This window comes from Mustela nivalis, assembly GCF_964662115.1.
Source record: "Mustela nivalis genome assembly, chromosome: 17".
NCBI classification, from domain to species: Eukaryota; Metazoa; Chordata; class Mammalia; order Carnivora; family Mustelidae; genus Mustela; species Mustela nivalis.
This window is the reverse complement of record NC_139036.1, coordinates 46,537,834-46,556,219: the sequence shown is the minus strand read 5'-3', so window position 1 is coordinate 46,556,219 and position 18,386 is coordinate 46,537,834. Positions and strand designations below refer to the sequence as shown.

General features: G+C 36.7%; 1 protein-coding gene across 6 annotated transcripts in view; it reads right to left on the bottom strand.

Annotated features, from left to right (window-relative positions):
* The window catches only part of EFCAB3 (EF-hand calcium binding domain 3), a 163,484-nt gene that overhangs the window by 89,388 nt on the left and 55,710 nt on the right, over positions 1-18,386 (bottom strand). For 4 of the 6 annotated variants that reach the window (XM_082706472.1, XM_082706474.1, XM_082706475.1 and 1 more), the window contains 14 exons: positions 18,234-18,287; positions 17,588-17,692; positions 16,090-16,143; positions 15,350-15,454; positions 14,621-14,674; positions 14,019-14,123; positions 10,973-11,023; positions 10,221-10,325; positions 9,153-9,206; positions 8,257-8,361; positions 7,520-7,573; positions 6,939-7,043; positions 2,789-2,842; positions 2,179-2,283 (listed from right to left, as the gene is read on the bottom strand). In XM_082706472.1, coding sequence (XP_082562598.1) covers positions 2,179-2,283; positions 2,789-2,842; positions 6,939-7,043; positions 7,520-7,573; positions 8,257-8,361; positions 9,153-9,206; positions 10,221-10,325; positions 10,973-11,023; positions 14,019-14,123; positions 14,621-14,674; positions 15,350-15,454; positions 16,090-16,143; positions 17,588-17,692; positions 18,234-18,287 — 1,110 coding nt within the window. Of the gene's footprint in view, positions 1-2,178; positions 2,284-2,579; positions 2,687-2,788; positions 2,843-6,938; positions 7,044-7,519; positions 7,574-8,256; positions 8,362-9,152; positions 9,207-10,220; positions 10,326-10,972; positions 11,024-14,018; positions 14,124-14,620; positions 14,675-15,349; positions 15,455-16,089; positions 16,144-17,587; positions 17,693-18,233; positions 18,288-18,386 lie in introns of those variants that run through there. The other 2 variants (XM_082706473.1, XM_082706477.1) reach the window with 2 other exon arrangements.

The window sequence follows — 18,386 nt, the reverse complement described above, 5'->3', positions numbered from 1 at the left end:
TTGAATATTAACATATATATATATATATATATATATATATATATAAATATAATATCTTTAAAGATACATAAAGATATTAAATATATATATATATCTTTAAAGATTTTATTTATTTGACAGAGAGATCACAAGTAGGCATAGAGGCAGGCAGAGAGGGGGTGGGTAGCAGGCTCCCCATCATGCAGAGAGCCCGATGCAGGGCTCGATCCCAGGACCCTGAGATCATGACCTGGGCTAAAGGCAGAGGCTTAACCCACTGAGCCACCCAGGCACCTGTCTTTGGTTATATTTTTAAAACTCAGATCTTGTTACCTTTACTGAGCAGGGGCAATGATATTTATTTTGAGACATTCAGTTAGATTGCCCTCTAGATAACTTAGGGTGGGGCCATATTCCAATTCCAACAGGAGTTTTATATAATCTTGCTTGACTTATGTGTTACAGAATTATGAGAAAAGGGTTAGAATTAGAAAAGAAATAGGAGACCACTTTTTTGAAAAGCAGAAAGTCTTGATTTTAAGGATCATCAGATCATATTAGATAAGCTTAGGTAAACCAACACTTCTAGGATGCTTATCAAATTATTAGTCAGTCAATAGAATCATTTCAAGATGTTAAAGATGCTAAGATGCTCAAGATACTAAGAGTTAAATACACTGCCCTGATCAGATGCTATTGCTAAAAATCATGCCAAAAAGTACTAATCCCATGGGGTGCCTGAGTGGCTCACTAGGTTAGTACTCCAACTTAGGTCATGGTCCTAGGGTCTTGGGATCGAGTCCCACATCAGGCTTCCTGTTCAGTGGGGAGTTTGCTTCTCCCTCTACCTCTCTCCCCTGCTTCATGTTTCTCTCTCTTTCTTGTTTTCTTTCAAATAAAATCTTAAAAAAGTACTAATGTCACATAAATTTACTATTACATGTTTTTCTTTATATGATAAGGATTAGCTACTTCTTCTTCCTTTTTTTTTTAAAGATTTTATTTATTTATTTGACAAAGATCACAAGTAGTCAGAGACAGAGGCAGGGAAGCAGGCTCCCTGCTGAGCAGAGAACCCGATGTAGGGCTCGATCCCAGGATCCTGGGATCATGACCTGAGCCGAAAGCAGAGGCTTTAACCCACTGAGCCACCCAGGCATCCCAATTTCTTTTTTTAAAAAATAAGGTTTTATTTATTTATTTTTGGGAGAGAGAGAGAGCACAAATGGGTGGGGGTGGGCAGAGGGAGAGGGAGAAGCAAGCTCTCTGCTGAGCAGTGAGAACCCCACACTGCTGAGCCCAGTGTGGGGTTCAGTTTCAGGACCCTGGGATCATGACCTGAGCTGGAGGCAGATGCTTAACTGACTGAGCCAACCAGGTGCTCCAAAGTTTAGCTATTTCAAAAAATTAACTGTAGTGGGGGTTGCTTATTTAAAATTAAGATTCATGGGCTCCACCTAAGACCTATTTGAACGTAGTCTGAAGGGGGTGGGTAATTTCTGTGTAATTTAAAGCTTAATACCTATAAATTTATTAATGTAACCGTTAGATATATATTGTATATATTTTGCAACAGTACAAGCAACGTTTAACAGTTTCCAGCACTTGCGAGGCACCTGGGTGGCTCAGTGGGTTAAAGCCTCTGCCTTCAGCTTAGGTCATGATCCCGCGGTCCTGGGATTGAGCCCTACATCAGGTTCTCTGCTCAGCAGGGAGCCTGCTTCCCTCTCTCTCTCTCTCTGACTACTTGTGATCTCTGTCTGTCAAATAAATAAATAAATAAGTATCTTAAAACAAAAAACAAAAAAACCCCAAACAGTTTCTAGCACTCTTCCCTCCCTCCAATTTCTTTTTGTTGTTCTCTGAAATCCTTTATAATTTTCTCTCCCACCCCTCAAAAAATATAATTTTCTCTCCCACCCCTCAATGTAATTTTTTTGTTTTATTTTTTAATGTTTATTTGATCCCAACACTGTCATTTTGTTTTGGTATTCTCTGGCATAGGAACTCTGCAAGCAGCAACATGAGCAATTATTGGTATCTTATCTAAGATTAATATTGAGACAGTATATCTCCATTCTTTAGGATCGGATCTCTATAAACTTCTGGTTTTTCCATGAAATTAATAAGTACGTTTGAGAGGTTTCCACAGAAAAGCAAAAATTTCCTTATAGGGCACTGTGTACTTGAAATGCTCACCATCAATTGGCAGGTGAGTGCACAGTTCCTCAATTTCTTCCTCCTCAAGTGAGAATCCCATGTTTTCAAGAACATCGTCTAGTTTATCGACATTAACCTTTCCTCCTTAAAAAAGAAAGAGATAAGAATAAAATAAATTTGTATTTATGCCAGAGAGGGAAAAAATATTTGGTTGTATAAATTGACCAACACCAACAGGAAGTAAAAAGCAATGTCACCATAAAGGTCTTGGAATGAGCAAAAGAATTAGTTCGGAATTAAGAGTAGAAAAAGTCTCCCTCTCAATTTCCCAGAAAATACTATTACAGAAATTTCTAAGGTGGGTTTGCCCAGAAGAAAGAGAAGAACAGGCAAGACAGGTAAATTACAGCAAAGAGACAACCAATACAAAAATTTCTTACCATTAAGTAAGACTTCAAGTTTGCAACAATGACAAAATACATAGGCTGTTTTCCCAAACGTGATTGTATATAATTAAGAATGCCAGCTCATTAAAAAACAAAGTATAGCAGAATTAGCAATCTAATCATTGAGAAATAAGAGAGATTTTAGAAAAGTAAATGCATAAGTTCAAAGATGTTTTCTCTTCCTCACCATGCTTCTCACTCACCTCTGTAGGTCTTCACTCCATCCATCAATCTATTCTTATATACCTTTTTATTATCTGTAACATAAGGGTCAATTTAGTTTACCAAGAAGTGGAAATTGAGAAAGATATTAATACTTATTTTTAGATTTTCTAAGTTATTATTAGTTATACTCCAAAGAAGGAAGCAAAGAAATGACGAAGATTCTCAAGGTAACTATTCATTCTCTGGCATCTGATGTATTATTGGTGCAACTTCGAAATTAACATTGAAACAGATTTCTTCTCTTCTTTTTTTCTAAAATATCCCTTCTTCTACAACTGTTTTATCACCTTTTCCCTATCTTTGGCTTTAGACTTGTTCTGGATGCTGGTTCCAACATTTAAAAATGTTTGCCCACAGCAGTAATACCCAAAGAGAAGATTATTTGCTGAATTAAGATTTAAATGGTAAGGATAAAATATTTTATGGCAGAAGGCTCTTTCTACATTTATTTTTCTCTTAATTTTTAAACATTGAGTTATGATTGACACAAAGATTGTGAAGTTTAAGGTATATTGATTTGAAACATTTATGTTGTAATATGATTGCCATTGTATCACTACTTAATACCTCGATCATGTCAAATAAGTATTGTTTCTTTTCATTTTGGGAACAATTAAGATCTGGCTACTTAGCAATTTTAATGTTTACAATACAGTTTTGTATCTATAATCACCTTACTGTGTACCACATCTTTAGGACTCATTTATCCACTAGTAAGTATGTATCCTTAAGTAACATCTCTCCATTCTTCTATTATGCTTCCCAGCCTGTGATAACCACAATTCCACTGCATTGCTGCGATAAACGATAAACGCTGGGGTGCATGTGCCCCTTCAAATCACTATGTTTGTATCCTTTGGATAAACACCTAGTAGTGCAATTGCTTCATTGTAGTAGCTCTATTTTTAACTTTTTAAGGAATCTTGACACTTGTGTTAAGAGTGGCAGCTACAGTTTGCATTCTCACCAACAGTGTAAGACGATTTCCCTTTCTCCACAGCCTCACCAACATCTGTGATCACTTGTTCATTTTAGCCATTCTGACCGGGGTGAAGTGGTATCTCATTATGGTTTTGATTTGTATTTCCATGATGCTGAGGAGTGATGTGGAGCATTTTTTCCTGTGTTAGCCATTTGTATGTCTTCTTTGGAGAAATGTGTGGTCATGTTTTTTGCCAATTTCTTAATTGGATTTTTTGGTTTTTGGGTGTCGAGTTTGATAAGTTCGTCATAGATTTTTGGATAGCAGTCCTTTACCTGATACATCAATTGAAAGTATCTTCTCCCATGACATAGGTTGGCTTTTAGTTTTGTTAATTGTTTCCTTTGCTGTGTAGAAACTTTTAATCTTGATGAAGTCCTAATAGTTCATTTTTGCTTTTGTTCCCCTAGCCTCTGGAGACATGTCTCGTAGGAAGTTGCTGCAGCTGAGGTGAAAGATTGTTGCCTGTGCTCTCCTCAAGGATTCTGATGGATTCCTGTCTCACATTTAGGTCTTTTGTCCATTTTGAGCTTATTTTTGTCTATGATGTAAGCAAGTTTCATTCTGCAAACTTCCAAACTCATTCCACAAGGCCAGCATTACCTTGATCCCCAAACCAAGGACCCCACTAAAAAGGAGAATTACAGACCAATATCCCTGATGAACATGAATGCAAAAATTCTCAACAAGATACTAGCTAATCAGATCCAACAGTACATTAAAAGGATTATTCATGATGTCCAAATGGGATTTATTCCTGGGCTGCAGGGATGGTTCAACATCCACAAATGAATCGACATTGATATACCACATTAACAAAAGAAAAGAACCCTATGATCCTCTCAATAGATGCAGAAAAAACATTTGACAAAATACAGATCCTTTCCTGACAAAAACCATAAAAAAAGTATGGATAGAAGGAACATTCTTCAACAGAAGGGTGGCTACCATTTGTCACCATGCAATGTTATTATAATATCATTGACTATATTCCCTATGCTGTATCTTTGATTTATTCATTTCATAACTGCATGCCTGTATCTCCAGTTACTGTACTTCCCCTCACCCATTTTGCTCATCTCCCACCTTCCCCTCTCTGGCAACTGTCAATTTGTTCTCTGAATTTATAGGTCTGATCCTGCTTTTTGTTTGTTTAATCTTTTTTAATTTAAAGATTCACATATGAGTGAAATCAAATGGAAATTGCCTTTCTCTGTCTGACTTACTTTGCTTAGCCTAATACCCTCTAGGTCCATCCATGTTGTTGCAAATGGAGATTTCATCTTTTATAGCTGAGAAATAATCCATTGTGTATATACACCACATCTTTTTATCCATTCATCTATCAATCTTGGGCCGTTTCCATATCTTGACTATTCTAAATAATGCTGCAATAAAGGGCACACATATCTTTTTAAACTAGTGTTTTTGTTTCTTTGGTGGTGGAATTATTAGATCATATGGTATTTCTACCTTTAATTTTTTGAAGAAACTTCATACTGTTTTCCACCATGGCTACCCCAATTTACATTCCCAATGATAGTGCACAAAGGTTCCTTTTTCACCACATCCTTGTCAACACTTGTTATTTCTTGTCTTTTTTATTCTATCCATTCTGACAGTTCCAAGGTTACATCTCAGGGAAATGCAAATCAGAACCACAAGGAGATGTTACCTTACACTTAACAGAATGCCTTTAAGCTTTTATGATTTCTTTCTGGTTCTTATAATTCACTAGGTTGGCTATTGAGAACTTTTTCTTTCCACTAGGTGGCGCTATAGCTTAAGTTTATGGTTTTCGCCCCTAGTGACTCCGGGTAGCTCGTTTTCTGAGCGTGCTTACTGCAGTAGCTCTTCGGGAGGATGCACATGTGGCCCTTGCACAAGGAACTAGCAGCAGAATAGGGGGAGGTGTGGGGTTAGCATCTGAGCACTGGAGATGCCTGACAACTACAGAGAGATCACAAGGTATGGTACTCGCAGAGGCTCACGGGTTGACTTCCTGCTGAGTGCAATCTCTTGAATGCCAACTGAAAATCATCTCTGCCTCTTTGCCAGTCAGGGAGCTCCCCACTTAGTGCTGTGGGTGCTGGTGGAGAAAAATGGGTTTTCTCAGCTGGTCCTGTTCTGCTGCGGCAGCCAAGCACTCACTCACTGCTTTCCTTTCCCCTGTGGGAAAGGTCACTGTGGCCCATGTATCACTCCCTTGGGGGAGAGTGGTGCCGGGAAAGTTTCTTAAGTGTCTCTGCTGTGGCCAAACTCATATTTGTCTTTCTTTTTCTCTGATGCTGTGCTGGAGTCTCCCTCCTGGAAGGCTGGACTTCTTCTGCAAGTTCTCATGCCTGGGTCAGCACTCACCAGATCTTTGCCGGATAGCATGAGAGAGAGGTATAGGCAATTTTGCTGACTGTGTTGGTTCTGCAGCCCTGTATGGAGATTGCCTGTCTCTTACAGCTGCACTGGTGATCGAGGCTCCTCCTGGGTCCCTTGGAGAAAGGTGCTAGTTCCAAAACATTCTTGTTTGTGTGTGGGTGTCCAAATCATTGATCAAAAAGGGTGATTATAGAGGAGGAACAACTTAAATGCCATGTTGCTGATGTCATTCCTTTTAAATTTTTTTTCTTTTTTTTAAAATTTTTTATTTTTTATAAGCATATATTTTTATCCCCCGGGGTACAGGTATGTGAATCGCCAGGTTTACACACTTCACAGCACTCACCATAGCACATACCCTCCCCAATGACCATAACCCTACCCCCCTTCCCCCAACCCCCCTCCCCCCAGCAACCCTCAGTTTGTTTTGTGAGATTAAGAGTCACTTATGGTTTGTCTCCCTCCCAATCCCATCTTGTTTCATTTATTCTTCTCCTATCCCCTTAACCCCCCCTGTTGCATCTCCACTTCCTCATATCAGGGAGATCATATGATAGTTGTCTTTCTCCGATTGACTTATTTTGCTAAGCATGATACCCTCTAGTTCAATGGAATACTATGCAGTCATCAAAAGAAATGAAATCTTGCCATTTGCGACGACGTGGGTGGAACCTTTTAAAAATTTTAATAGCACTTTAAAGAGTTATGTTTCCAGAATCTTATACAATAACTAAATACTCTCTGAAATCCACGGCAATGCCGGAAATGCTTACCATCCAATGGCAATATGTTCAGCAGCTCCTGGCTTTCTCTCTTTGTTAATTCAATCCCTACATTTTCCAGATAAAGTTGTGTGTCACTGGCATTAATTTTACCACCTTTAAAAAGATGGGAAGTGTGATATGTGAATTTTCATATATAATAATTCTACTTTAAGATAATTATAATAAAACAGCACTATCTCAACTCGTTAGAGATACAAGGGCAGAAGAGCAAGGAAACAATGGGACCTGCCTAATTGCATTACAAGAAGGGGTTAAAAGATAACATTGCTTTAAGTCTTGTCAAAAAATGTTTTTATTAATGCTCTAAAAAAAATAGGGACAAGCCAACCAGCCTATAATAAAATACACTTCTTAAGAATATGATACTTCTAAAACCATCTATTGTATCTAATTTGTTTTATCTAATAAAACATCTATCTATATTCTTAAAAACAAATGTGTCATCACTATACTAGTAAAATAAGGCTTCTGTATAATTATGGAATACTGGGATATACAATTAAAATATGGTATGTATGTACAACAAAGGATCTGGATTTTACATCTTTTCATCACTTCTTCTCACTCACCAGAAAATAACTTTGCTGTACCCATAAAGGAGTTCAGTGCAATCTTTCCATGATCTGAAATGCAAATCATAAAGCATATGTTAATAAAATATGTATTGCTATTGCGAATAGGGTCCATTTTTTCCATGAAATTTTCCAAGTTGTCATTCCTTACATAGAGGAAATTTGTTGATTTAAACATTTTCTTTTATATCCAACCACATTATAGAATTGTAAAGAAGGTGTTTTAACAAATACTAAATTAGATCTTTAACAAATACTAAATTACATCTTTAATTCTTTTCCATTTGATCCTCCTTTTCACCTAACAGGTATCTCTTTGGTGCCATATTATTGCTCTAAAGTCAGATATCACTGAGCCTCTATTTTAACCCAACATGACATTGTTAAATGAGAATATGATCATCTCTAGTTGTACATTACATACAAAACAATTCCAGATCTTTTCTAACTCATTTTGGTTTTGTCAATTTCCGACATTTTCTGACATCTATTTCAATAACTTCTGTTGTTTTCCTCTAAAGAGCTGTTTTGTTTTTCCTAGCTAAATTTGTCCTATTGGTCCTCTGACAATATTGAGAATAATAACAAGAAGTCATATTTCTCATCTTTAAGGATTATAACTTTATAAGCACTTCTAACTTTCTAAGTGAAATTCATTAAGAGTATTCAGATTTCCTGAGAAGATTTCAAAGATTTTTCTGATATAAAGTGTAAGTGATAAAGGAAATACTCACTGTCCCTTTTCAGATGATTGAATAGATCTTGGATTTCTTTCTTTTCAAGGTCATAGTTAAAGTTTTCCAGAATGGTTTCTATTTTATTCTCTAAAATTTTCCCACCTTAATAAAGAAAGAGGTGAAATAAAAATGTGAAATTATGTCTAAAATTAAAAGAATTCTATGAACCAAACCCTAATGGGAGGGAGAAAAAGTTGCAATGCAGATGTTCAAGGAAACACAAAACTAAGGTGGCAGCGGGCAGGGCTGGGGAATGTGAAATAAAGAACATGTTCCTTACACATGTTATAAGACACCCTGTTAAAATTCCTTATAGATATTTAAAGCAAAGAAAATAAGTGAGGCCAATTACTCATTCTTCATTTCTTATTCATAATGGGGGGGGTATGTCAGAAACAACAGCCATAATTCTGGCTACTGAGCTTGAAATCTGCCACTATAACAGTAAACCATTTCTACAAATTTACTGGTTACTTGAACTTGAGTTATAAGTCATAAAGGAGAATGAAAAAGGTTAATAACCTAACTGTTAAGTATCACAGAGTGGTTAGGAATATGGGTTCAAATTCTCTTCCAATTCTCTTTCAAATTCTCTTTCAAATTCTGTTGAAACTGTGTGACCTTTGACAAGTGAGTCAGTATCTCCCATCTGTAAAATGGTGCTTATGTTAAGTACATATCTCTTAGGACTTTTGTAATAATTAAATGAATTGCTAGATGTAAAGTACTTAGGACAGTGCCTGGCATTATAATCAAGAGAAATTAGCTATTGTTTATTATTAAGCAATTAAAAGGATTTCCAAAAGGAAACACAAAACTTCAAGATCTCATTTTTACTTGATTTCTTATTTTTATCGTATTTTTATTCTTATCTTATTATGCTTATCACTCACCTTGGAAAGTCTTTAAACCATCTAGCAACCGACTGCGATACACCTTTCCATCAGCTATAAGAGAAGTCATAATTGATATCATGGAGAAAGTGACACAGCAATTCATAATGAGAGTATGGACTATTCTTTATTTTTTTTTAAGATTTAATTATTTATTTTAGAGATAGAGAGAGAGAGTACATGAATGGGAGTAAGGGAAGAGGGAGAGAGAGGAAAAACAGACTCCCCACACTGGGCTCTATCCCAGGACCCCATGATCATGACCCTAGCTGCCAAGAGTTGGACACTTAACCAACTGAGCCACCCAGGTGCCCCCCAACTATTTCATAAGGACAATAATGTCACATGATTGGCCTTATAAATTGATCTAATTTCTTTTTTTTTTAATAAAGATTTTATATATTCTTTCAATGGAGATAGCGAGAGAGAGTATGAGCGCACAAGCAGGGGGAGAGGCAGGAAGAGGGAGAGGGAGCTCCGCTCAGCAAGGAGCCTGATGTAGGGGCTCCATCCCAGGACCCTGGGATCATGACCTGTGCTGAAGGCAGATGCTTAACCGACTGAGCCACACAGGCACCCCCAAATTTATCTAATTTCTTATCCATACATCCTTCTCTTCCTTGGTTTTTAAGAATAGAGGGAAGGAACAGAGTAAGGTTAAATTTATCCATTTCACCATTCTGAAACTTTGCATCTCTTGGATTTGACTTTTTTACATGACTTCCTCTCCGGTGCCCTCCCACCCCCAACAGCTTCTTTCTCTCTATGCTTTAGGACTGTCAGACATTTCAAAGTCAATATCCTAAACTAAAGTTTATTAATTTAAAAATCCCAATTTCTTTATGAAGTTCTCAAGCTAAAGGCCAATAGAGTCAGCTCCACCCCCCCTACAATAGCCTCCATGAGGGCAAAGGTTTTTGTCTGTAATTCTATAACCTAAGAAGTGCTCAATGAATACATTGACTATAAATATATACTTAAAAGTTTAATGATTCCCTACCTACCTCAACAATATATACACTCAAACTACGTTATCCTAAAGGCAACAGCAGTGTCAGAAATGCTTACAAGTAATTGGCAGAGTTTTTAGCAGCTTCCAGCATTCTGTAGGTGTGAGTTCTATCCCTATTTTTTTCAAAAAATCACCTACTTCATCAACATGAATCTTGATTCCTTTGAAAAGATGGAAATTATGACTGATGAAAAACTCAAGAGTGATAAGTGATTCTAAATTATGAATTTTATCTAAGTTTAATTGCAGAATTGAGAACAGGGTTGACAAAAGTGCTGAGTCAAGACTCTAAGGGACTATCAAAAACAACTAAATCTCATAATTCTAGAGAGGAAAAAATACATTTTGAATGCTCTTATAAAAGTGGGATAAATTGACACTCTGAAATGGGAGTTGTATGAGACCAGAACCACTTATCTAAGTGACTATATAAATAATTCTATAAAGATGGCATCTATATTATTTTTTACTTGCCTATGTGATAAGTTAATCAGAAAATAGATTTATACCAATGTTTTATCATGCCAATTATTGGGGCAACATAGATTTTTGGCTGTTCAAACAATGGAAAGTGATATGCAGTATTGAAAAAAATTCCAGAGAATACTGGATATTTTACTAAGACATAAAAATCCAGCGGTTTTGCTCAAAAAGTGTATAGCCCAAAAGTAATCTGGATCATTATATAAAAGATACTACTAATATACCAAGAAGAAGAATAATGTCAGTATTATAGGAATAAAATGTTTAAAAACATAACAGAGAATTATCAGAATATAATAACTTTTTTCTATAAGTTTTCACTTACCCTTGAATGGATCTACATTTTTCATGAGCATATTCAGTTTAACCTTTTCATCTGTAAGATAATATACAAATGAGACCCAGCCATAATGACTCAGATCCAGAAAACATTATAAACAATTTATATTGTAAAACAAAACACTGAAATGTAGAAACTTAAACCAATTTGTTCTATAAATGTATCCCGGTTAAGCATGGAATTGGATCAAATTCTAAATATGGTAAATATAGAACACCGAAGAAGAAACTGTAGTATAAAATACCAAATTCTATACATAGCAGAGCTAGGAAGTTTTGTTTGTTTTTAGTTTCAGGTGTACAATTTGTTGATTCAACATTTCCATACATTATCCAGTGCTCATCACAAGTGCCCTCCTTGAACCCCAGCAGCTACTTAATCCATCGCCCCAATGATCTCCCTTCTGGTAACCATTGGTTTGTTCTCTATAGTTAAGAATCTGTTTCTTGGTATATGTGCTGCTAAAGCGAGCACAAGAGTCTGTTTCTTGGTTTTCCTCTCTCTTTTCTTCCCCCATGGTTGTTTGTTTTATATCTTTAATTGCACATGAGTGAAATCATATTGTATTTGTTTTTTCTCTGACTTATTTCATTTAGCAAAATTTTCTCTAGCTCTATCTATGTTGCTGCAAATGGCAACATTTCATTCTTTCTTTAGGGCTGAGTAATATTCCATTGTGTGTGTATATATATATATATATACACACACACACACACACACACACACACACACACACACACATCCCATCTTTTTTTTTTTTTTTTTTTTTAGGTTTTAACTTTTTATTTTTTATAAACATATATTTTTATCCCCAGGGGTACAGGTCTGTGAATCACCAGGTTTACACACTTCACAGCACATCCCATCTTCTTTATCCATTCATCAGTCCATGGACATTTGGGCTCTTTTCATAATTTGGCTATTGTTGATAGTGCTGCAATAAATATCGTGGTGCATATATTCCTATAAATGAGTATTTTTGTATTCTTTGGGTAAATACCAGCAGTGCTAGGAAGTTTTAAAAGTATTGGTGGACCTGCTTTCCATTTGGCTTGTTCTACTTTAGAATCCAGGAGTACCATGATGTCTGGCCACCTTACTATCACAGGATTTAAAAGCAATGTATACTGTAATATCATTGTGTTCACCTACCTAAAATATTGTAGATTACTACTTCCATGTGCGGCCTTTACTCAGCACATTCTTCATGCTCCAATTCCATAGCCATCAGATTTCCAAATTAAATTTGTGTAATTACTGTTTGAAAATCTCATTTCTAGGGCCACGTCACACAGCCCCTCTGACAGTATGGTTCATGTCAGAGTCTTTGAAGCCCCGCCCACCTCTCTTATACAAGGCAGTATTATTTAGTAGAAAGGGCAAACCTCTGAGGTCATATAAACCTATATAGGCTTCTTTAAGGACTGGCATCTTTGCTTTGCCACTGAGCAGCCATGTGGATTTGGGCAAGTCAATTAGCTTCTGTACTGACTCTCAATTTCCATATCAGGGTAACTAAGATAATAATCTACCTTTCAGAGTTGTTTTGAGGACTATCAATAACATATTTCAAGTGCCAAATATTGTTTGTGGCATACACCAGCACTTAATTCTTTATAATTATTGAGGAATGATGTCAGTATCATGGCAGCATAAGACATCCCTCTTTTTTGTCCACCCTTTAAACAACGAAATTCAGCGTCCATCTATGAACAAAAGTATCTCTTTTGGGATTGTGGGGTCCAGCACCATTTGCCAAGGAACCCAGTAGAAATTTACCCACATGGGTATTGAGTAACAAGGAGACAGACCATGGTACGGGTTAAGAACCAGCCCCAGGCTCTCTCAGGTGTGGTTGGGAAATCCAGGAGAGTGATGACTTGGGCAGACACCCACAATGGGAAGGCTTTGTGGAGGTCCAGCTTTCCTGAGGGGAGATTCCAGTACTCTACTGGAGCAAAACAGTATGAGTTTGGATGCACTGGAGTGGGTGAGAGGAATCCTGCTAGGGCTGCCCCACCCCCAAGGCAACACACTGCAGAGCTGCACTACTAGCTGGTGGCAATCTCTCTCCAGGATGGGGGAGTTGGGGAGGGAAATCTGGGAGTGATTTCCTAGCTACTCCAGTTATGCGTAATGCTGCTAGGGAAGCCAGTTTTTCTCCTGCAGCACTCCAAGTGTTGAGGTGGGGTCTCTGTGACTGGCGAAAAGGATGAGATCAGGAACAGGCAGATAATATTAAAGAGCATCAAACAAATGTGGTTTCTGTTGACTGCCTTCAGGACTCAGTAGGGAAGCTTGTCCATGAATTGCTGGAAGAACCTTACTGGAAGACCTCCACACCTGGCCTGTGGGCACTACCTGCAGCAGCTGCCTGTGCCTGCTCACGAATGTGGTGGTGAGAGTAAACCGGGAGTGCCCTCAGAAAACACTCCACGGTCTGTGGGCAAGGGAGAAACCACAAACTTGAGCTGTAGCTCCACCTTTTGGAAAACAAAAGAGAGGTTTTAGTTCAACAGCCCGCCTGATGTGTTTTAAGAACCAGAGAAGACAACAAGCTTAAGAATTCTGCCAGAAGAGGGAGCAAGAAGTGTGGAGCAGGGGTATTCACACAGTGTTGGACGAAGTCCCAGAAATAAGCAGGACCAAGGAAGATTATCTCCCACCTGAAGATAATCTTCAAGACACGTAGAGATTTGGAGGAAGTGATTACTGTCTTTTCTGCCATTATACATTCCTTCTTTTAGTCTAGTTAAAATTTATGGTGATTTAAAGGATTTTTATTTTTATTTTTTTTCTCCTGACTTGTAAAATTTCTTCTTTAACTTTCCTTTGTTCCATTTCTCCAAGAAGCAGGTGGAGAAATCTGTCAATTTCTAGTTGGCGTCAAGGAATTTAGTTCTGGAGCGGGGAGTCACTATTTTCTGATTTAAACACTAATGATCTGAGATAATACCTTTTCCCACGTGAATACCTTTGGAAGTTTTATTAGAGGAGCCCACTCTCCCTAAAGGTACAACAACATGCTCACCAGCAGCTGGCAGACGGTTCTGCAGGTCCTCAAGATCCTCATCCTCCAGCTCATAACCCAAGTTTTCCAGGATGCTTCCTATTTTAGAGGTGCGACACTTTCCACCTCAGGGAAGAAGGAATAGGGATAAAATATAGGAACTAATATCCAAGGAAAATGCTGGCTATATTCATACACCAATGAAACAAAGCCACAGGACGATAATTAAAAAAAAAAACAAAACTGTTTAGGGCTACATGTGGGACATGTTCAACACACTCCACAATGGAGATTAATTGTGGAAGCCAGGAATAGAATATATTCTGCCAATCTCATCTAAGGAGTCCTTTATACAGTGTGCAGGAAAGATGTATTTAGAAAAAAAATCATAATTGTATTTATATATTAATTCCATATGCTACCTTTTTATATTATAACTTTTTCCATGTCAGAGAAGTCTAAATTACCACATTGGATGTAGTTGCATCTTAAGCAGATCTATAGGCTAATGGGATAATAAAATCAATAATCTAATTGTTGTATAATGATAAGGTGTTTTAAAAGTTCAACTAAAGTCTGTAGATCTTAGTTTTACTTGCCCTCTTATTGAGATTCTCACTTACCAGGAAAAGCTTTTATATAATCGAGCAACGTATTTTTCTCTATCTTTCCATCAGCTGTGAAATAAGACACATTTAAGGTAAGATAAAAGGTTATATGGACAGTGAAAAAAGAGTACGAAGGGCATAATTTCATAAAAACATACTTTAAAAATATTTTCTTAAGTTCTGTGCCTGCATGTCCCAGGCCCACATACCTCTTCATAAGTAAGAAAAAATAAGATGAAGAGAAAATTCTTAATGTGGACAGACTGACAATTCTTCTACACTGAAACAGAGAGACCTTTTCCCCCCACTCTGATTTCTCCTTTTCCATCCTCTATTACCTGCTAATTTAGCCTTTTCTCTTTGCCCTGACTAAGCTTTATTAACCTCAGAGTAACGATACTTTTTTTAAAAAAAAAGTCTTTGTTTTTAAGTAATCTCAACACACAATGTGGGGCTCAAAATTACAACCCTGAGATCAAGAGTCACCTGCTCTACCAACAGAGCCAGCCAGGTGCCCCAGAGTAATGATACTCCGATGGCAGGACCCCGGTTTAAAGATATCATAGCTTCTCAAAACTACCTAAATGTCAAAGTCATAATTTCTTTACAAGTAAAGCTTGATCATTTTGCCTTTTAGATTTTTATGGGAGACCAGGTGATTCCATTCTTCAGATGCCCTCACACCAAAGTTCACACTAGCACAGAGATACTCCACACATACACAGTAGTACATAAACTACCTACCTGTAACTGGCAACGTTTTCAACAGCCCCAAGAGCTCTCTGTCTGTGAACTCTATCCCCATGTTTCTCAGTTCTTTGTGTATGTCCTTGGGTTCAACTTTTCCTCCTTTAAAAGATAGGAATGGTAATGGATGAGGATTGCCTACTGAATCTAAATGATGAAGTATCTAAGCTTGCACTGGGTTATTTGACATTATTTCTGTGTTCTAACTAAAATATTTATTTCTAATGCTCTTAATGACCTGGGAAGAATTAGCCCAGATCATAGTAAAGGAATATATAAGAGGTGAAGTGATCTAACTTGTGTATAGGCAACTACCTAATCTAAATTTTATTATTATCACTAAAATCTGTTACTCGTTGCTTTGCCTGGCTTGTGAGGTGGATCATCTTCACTGCCCACATTATTTGTATCCCTGTCAAAGTTTCGCCTGAAAATTTACTGGGTTACAGTAGATGTTAGTTAAATATTTTAAGTGAACGAACAGGTGTGTTGCCCATTGGAATGAGTCACAAAATAAAAATGAAGTTGCAGAGCATACAGTAACTTGTTATAAAGAAAAAGCACCACAGCATTTTTGCCAAAACATAAATAATCCAATGTAATCTTCAGCTCATTAGAATCAACTTTAATCATTAAAAAAGTAGAGTTAAAGGTCAATGACAGATAAGAAAATACAACTTTAAATGTGAGGTATTTGCATTTTAGTTTTACATCTTTTCACAAAACATCTTGCTCACCTGTGAATGTCTTTATTTCTTCTAGCAGTTTATGCAGATCAGCCATCCCAAAAGCTAAAAAATAAGACATTAATTCAAACAGATACAATTGTGTACTGACTGAGAAAAACTGTTAAACAGAGCAAGAGAATTAATTTTTTATGATTTATTGTTGAAGACACATATGCAGATAAGCATGAAACAGAAAACTACTGTCTAAAAATGTTTACTGTTAATTTCATTATTTATTCTCTTTCTTTTAATATCCCAACCTCTCCACACCATGGAACATCTCCCTCCTCAGGCTTGTTCTCTTCACTCTCTACCACCTACTACACCAGATCCCCAGAACAAGAGCAAAAACTTCCACTTGGCACTTGAAGTCTAGCTATTTCTCCGTTTAACACTCTCCAGTACTGACACTGCCAAATTAGCTTAGTTTTTTGCATTTTTTATTGTAGATAAGTTCATTACATACTCAAAGATTGTGAGTGCCTTTAAATGAAAAGAATGTATGTATTCTGTAATTCACCTAGACATTCTAGCCCAATAAGTAGCATAATGCTTTGCACATAGTAATATTAAATGCTTTAAAATTAAACAGTGAAATGGAACATGTTTGAATAACAGAATTAAGCTCTTATATCAGGATGTTTTTCCAGGATTGCAGATGCAGTATATTATAGGGCAATACCTCAAACTTAGAAATTATGCATATTATTAGCATTTTCTTACCAAAAAAATACACTATTTATTACTATGGGATCCCATTCTTCCTTTGGGGTAGTTTCCAGTACTTCCTCTCCATACACTGAGTTAACAGATTTGCGCCTTGTGGGCTTGTGCTACATGGACAGCACAAGGTCATTTTACTTAAAACTTCCAGTGAACTATCAGTTAACACCTACTGATTACCCTAATTACCCTAACTGAAAGTCCCTGTTGAAAGCCTTGAATAGTGGCTAAACATATTACTAAATTAATTCAATTTCTCATTCATTCAATAAATATTTATAAAGTACCAAATATCTGCATACATGTGCAAGACACTGGCAGATACAGCAGTGAGCAACACAGACGTGGCTCTTCTCCGCACAGAGTCTTCATTTACTGCTTATTCCACTAAGCCTAGGTAGGAAGACACTTGATCTTTCTTTCAGCTTCTCCATCAGGACACATTTTCAAAAATCTCTCTTTTATTTTTTATTCTAAGATAGCAAGGAAAATTTGTGCTGATTTCATAGGATCAATAGCAAAGGTATAATGGAGAATCATGTATATGATGATAATGGGAAACATTAAGGGAAGCAGAATACTATTTATTTCATCTGGGTTTAATAAACACTTATCTGAGCTCCATATGTACATAATATCCTCTAGCCTGAGGATTAAACCCAATAGTTTCTCACTGTTAAAAAGTCGTATTAGCATCCAAACAGATTTAGTTTCTGGAATTCTCAGACATAAGCTTATAAATCTAAACTTCCTTTAAAAGCTCTCTCATATCTATGATGCTCACCATCAGTTGGTAGGTTTTGTGACAGATCTTTAATCTTCTCATCTGGGAGCCTGATTTTCATGTTTTCTAAAATTTCTTCCAGGTTACTAACATCAACCTTCCCACCTAAAGAACGAATCAGCAACACAAGAGGAATATAATGACTTTCCTGAAGGAGAAAATTTCAATGAATCCCCATGCACCACAGCTAGCAGCAAAAATATCAATGACTTCACACTCAAGTATCCACAAGGGTGGACAAAATGAAATTAGAATTATAACTCTTCCTTGCTCTTGAGGACAATCTTACAAAATACAAATTCATCTCCAGTGAATTATAATGGTAGAGACAACAAATTAAAAACTTCTTTCTGGTAGGTGGGGCATAAATGCTCAGTTTAGTTCTTCTAGTCACTGAAATGCCCTGAACAGCTGCCAATTTTTACCTCACATTTTCCATGTAGACCCAGATTTAAATTTGCTCTTAAGCTAAATTTGATAAAGACCAAATTTACTAAGCAGCAAAAGGAAAGATTTTGAACATGGCATCTACATTCAAAATAGCAAATCAGTTCAGATGAGAGGTGGTAAGATCCACAAGAGAAGAGCCAATGACCATATGAGGCTGGAGAGCCTTATTTATCTTTCTTTTCATCATGTTACTTACGATTGAAAGATTTCACATCATCTAGCAATCTATTTTTATATACATTTCCATAATCTGTAAGAAAAGGCACAATTGATATCACAGATAAAGTAATTACAGATATTTAAAGAGAACAAATGTATCATTTCACAAAGATACTTTTAAATGATTTGC